The sequence below is a fragment of the Pteropus alecto genome, unplaced genomic scaffold, assembly GCF_000325575.1.
Source record: "Pteropus alecto unplaced genomic scaffold, ASM32557v1 scaffold49, whole genome shotgun sequence".
Taxonomy (NCBI): Eukaryota; Metazoa; Chordata; class Mammalia; order Chiroptera; family Pteropodidae; genus Pteropus; species Pteropus alecto.
In genome coordinates, this window is record NW_006443131.1 from 621,337 (window position 1) to 623,744 (window position 2,408).

General features: G+C 58.2%; 1 protein-coding gene across 1 annotated transcript in view; it reads left to right on the plus strand.

Annotated features, from left to right (window-relative positions):
* The first annotated feature begins 691 nt into the window (after positions 1–691).
* Positions 692–2,408, plus strand: part of LOC102880046 (Fc receptor-like protein 1) — an 11,259-nt gene continuing 9,542 nt past the window's right edge. Inside the window, exon 1 of the mRNA XM_006923492.1 lies at positions 692–722. Within this exon, the coding sequence (XP_006923554.1) occupies positions 692–722 (31 nt within the window). The remainder of the gene's footprint in view (positions 723–2,408) is intronic.

Consider the following 2,408-nt stretch of genomic DNA (forward strand, 5'->3'; position numbering starts at 1 on the left):
CACAGAAATGCTTTTCTTTTCAACATTTTAAAAAAATTGGTTTCAAACGTAACAATTAGTAGATTTGCCATAAATTTCCAAAATCCTGGTTTTCTTGAACAATCAGGTGATCTAGCAAAAACACATCCTTTTAACATCTGGCAATGACCAACCGAGACAGAGTGGCACTCGCTCCCTTCCATTGGGGGGGGGGCGCGTCGCTTGCTCCGGCCAGGGACCCACCTGGCCCACCCGCCGTCCAAAGAGATCGCCCCGAGTCGTAGCTCAGCGTGAACAGCCTTTAACGGTTTCCCTGACCGGCCCTCTTCACCCCATTCCCCGCCCGCGTCTCCTCCACGTGCGCCCTCGTGGTCTTAATCAAAGCACTTAACGATTTATACGTGTGCTGCATTTCTTAGTCTGTCCCCGTGGGGCAGCGGGCTGGCCTCCCGTGCGCCCAGCCCTGGGACAGCCGGCAGGCACCCCCGGTCCTGGGGGCCAGGTGTATGGGTGGGCGCGACGGCCACCAGGGAGGTTGGGATCCGCTCTGCGAGGGGCGTCTTCGGGCCTCTCGGCCCCTTGTTCCCTCTTCTATTTCTGTAACCTCACGCCGCGGGGTGACCCCGGGCCGACTTCCTCAAACCTCTGACGAGCCGCCTCTGCGCTCCGCGGTCAGCTCCTCGTCGATGCCGCGGTCCCTGGCGCGGCCGCTATGCTGCTGAGGCTCTTGCTGTTGACCTGCGGTGAGTAGCACAGCCCGGGGCGGGTTGCGCCTCGTCAGGGGCGGGGGGCCTGTCTCTGGGCTCCCCGGGGCTGGCTCTCTGCCCGGCGATGCCCAGCTCTCTGCTTCCTCCCGCGGGCTCAAGTCAGGCAGACAGTGGTAGGTGCTGGAAGCCGCGTTTTTTGAAAGAGAAGGATCCTTTTAGCTTTTCTCTCGCAGGAAGTGTTCACCGCCTGTGTCTCTTTGTCCCTGTCATTGCTGGCTTCGTTCTGGGTGTCTTCGACAGGCACAGAGGGAGCTCATCCGACAAGGTTCCTTGTCCCGGGGGTTCCTGGCCCTTCTGACTACAAACGTGATTTCTCTTTATCTTTTCACGACCGCCCCATTCCTCCCATCAAACCCCAGAACTTATCGCCGACAGCCGCCCCCTCAGATCTTTGCTATCAGCCTCTGCCCCCCACACACACACGCTGAACACGCTGAGCACGGGGTGTTCCCACACGCTGAGCACGGGGTGTTCCCAGACACGCTGAGCACGGGGTGTTCCCAGACACGCTGAGCACGGGGTGTTCCCAGACACGCTGAGCACGGGGTGTTCCCAGACAGTGACTCTTCTCTCCGTCGCCTCTGGACTTGTGACTTCAGTCACCACGTCTGTCACCCCCCTTGTGTGTGTTCGCGTACGGACCTGTCTTCCCTGCCACACTGTGACTTCCTGGCACTTGAGGAACGTGCACTGTCACCCTGGTGTACTTAGGGTGTGTGCCGCTGCACGATGCGTGTTGCCATTTTTGGAGACCAGTAGGGGACCCCCCTTTCTTACTCGCCCAAACTTGAAACATTTGAGAGTGACGGGTCACATAGAAGGGATCAAACTTCAGCTTTCTCACCAATAAAAATGACCGTGGAGGAAGTGACTCAGCTGTGTGACCCCAGTGGGTTCCTTGGAAGCCGCCCCAAGGTGGCCAAGCTGAGCACGCTCTGAATCTATGGATCAAATAAGTCACTTCTCCTCGGTAATGTCCTTCCTGGGTTCGGGGAGAAAATCTTTTATGGAAATGTGAGGAGCACCGGGTGTGTCTGTCTAGGAGTCCACGGCAGAAATCCCGTAAATAAGAGAGTAATCAGTAATATTAATCCCAAGAGGAACTCAAAGCGAGAATGCGTGTCAGTAGCCAGCCGCCATCTGTGGTGTGGCGCGTTAGCATTTGCTGCGGTGACAAGCTACCTCGGTGTCTCGTGGCTTTGTGTCAACGTCCCTTTCTTGCACAGACAGGCTCAGCGCGGGCTGCGGGCCGCCGCTGCCTGCGTCCGGTCTGCTCGTCCGGGACGTGGACAGCCAGGAGGAACCTCGCAGCGAGGGTGAGTGTCGGCGTCAGTGTGGACGCAGCCAACGCCTTTCACGCCCGCACCCCATCGACCAAAGCACGTCACAGAGCCAGGTCCAACCCAGTGACTCACAGACACCTGCTCCTCCCGAGGGAGACTCCGGTGAGTAACCTGACGGCGAGGGCAAATCACACATACGTTTAGATTTACGTTTCTTATAGGAAGGGAGCCAATTTGAAATGAGTTTCTTTTCCTCTGTGGGTCGCACATTTTTCATCCATAAACGTGGGAGGGAAGCATCCTCCCCGGACCACAGGCCGGGGCACCCTGCCCAGCCAGGCTGAGCCGCCCCTGACCTAGACCGTGGCAGCGCCCCCCC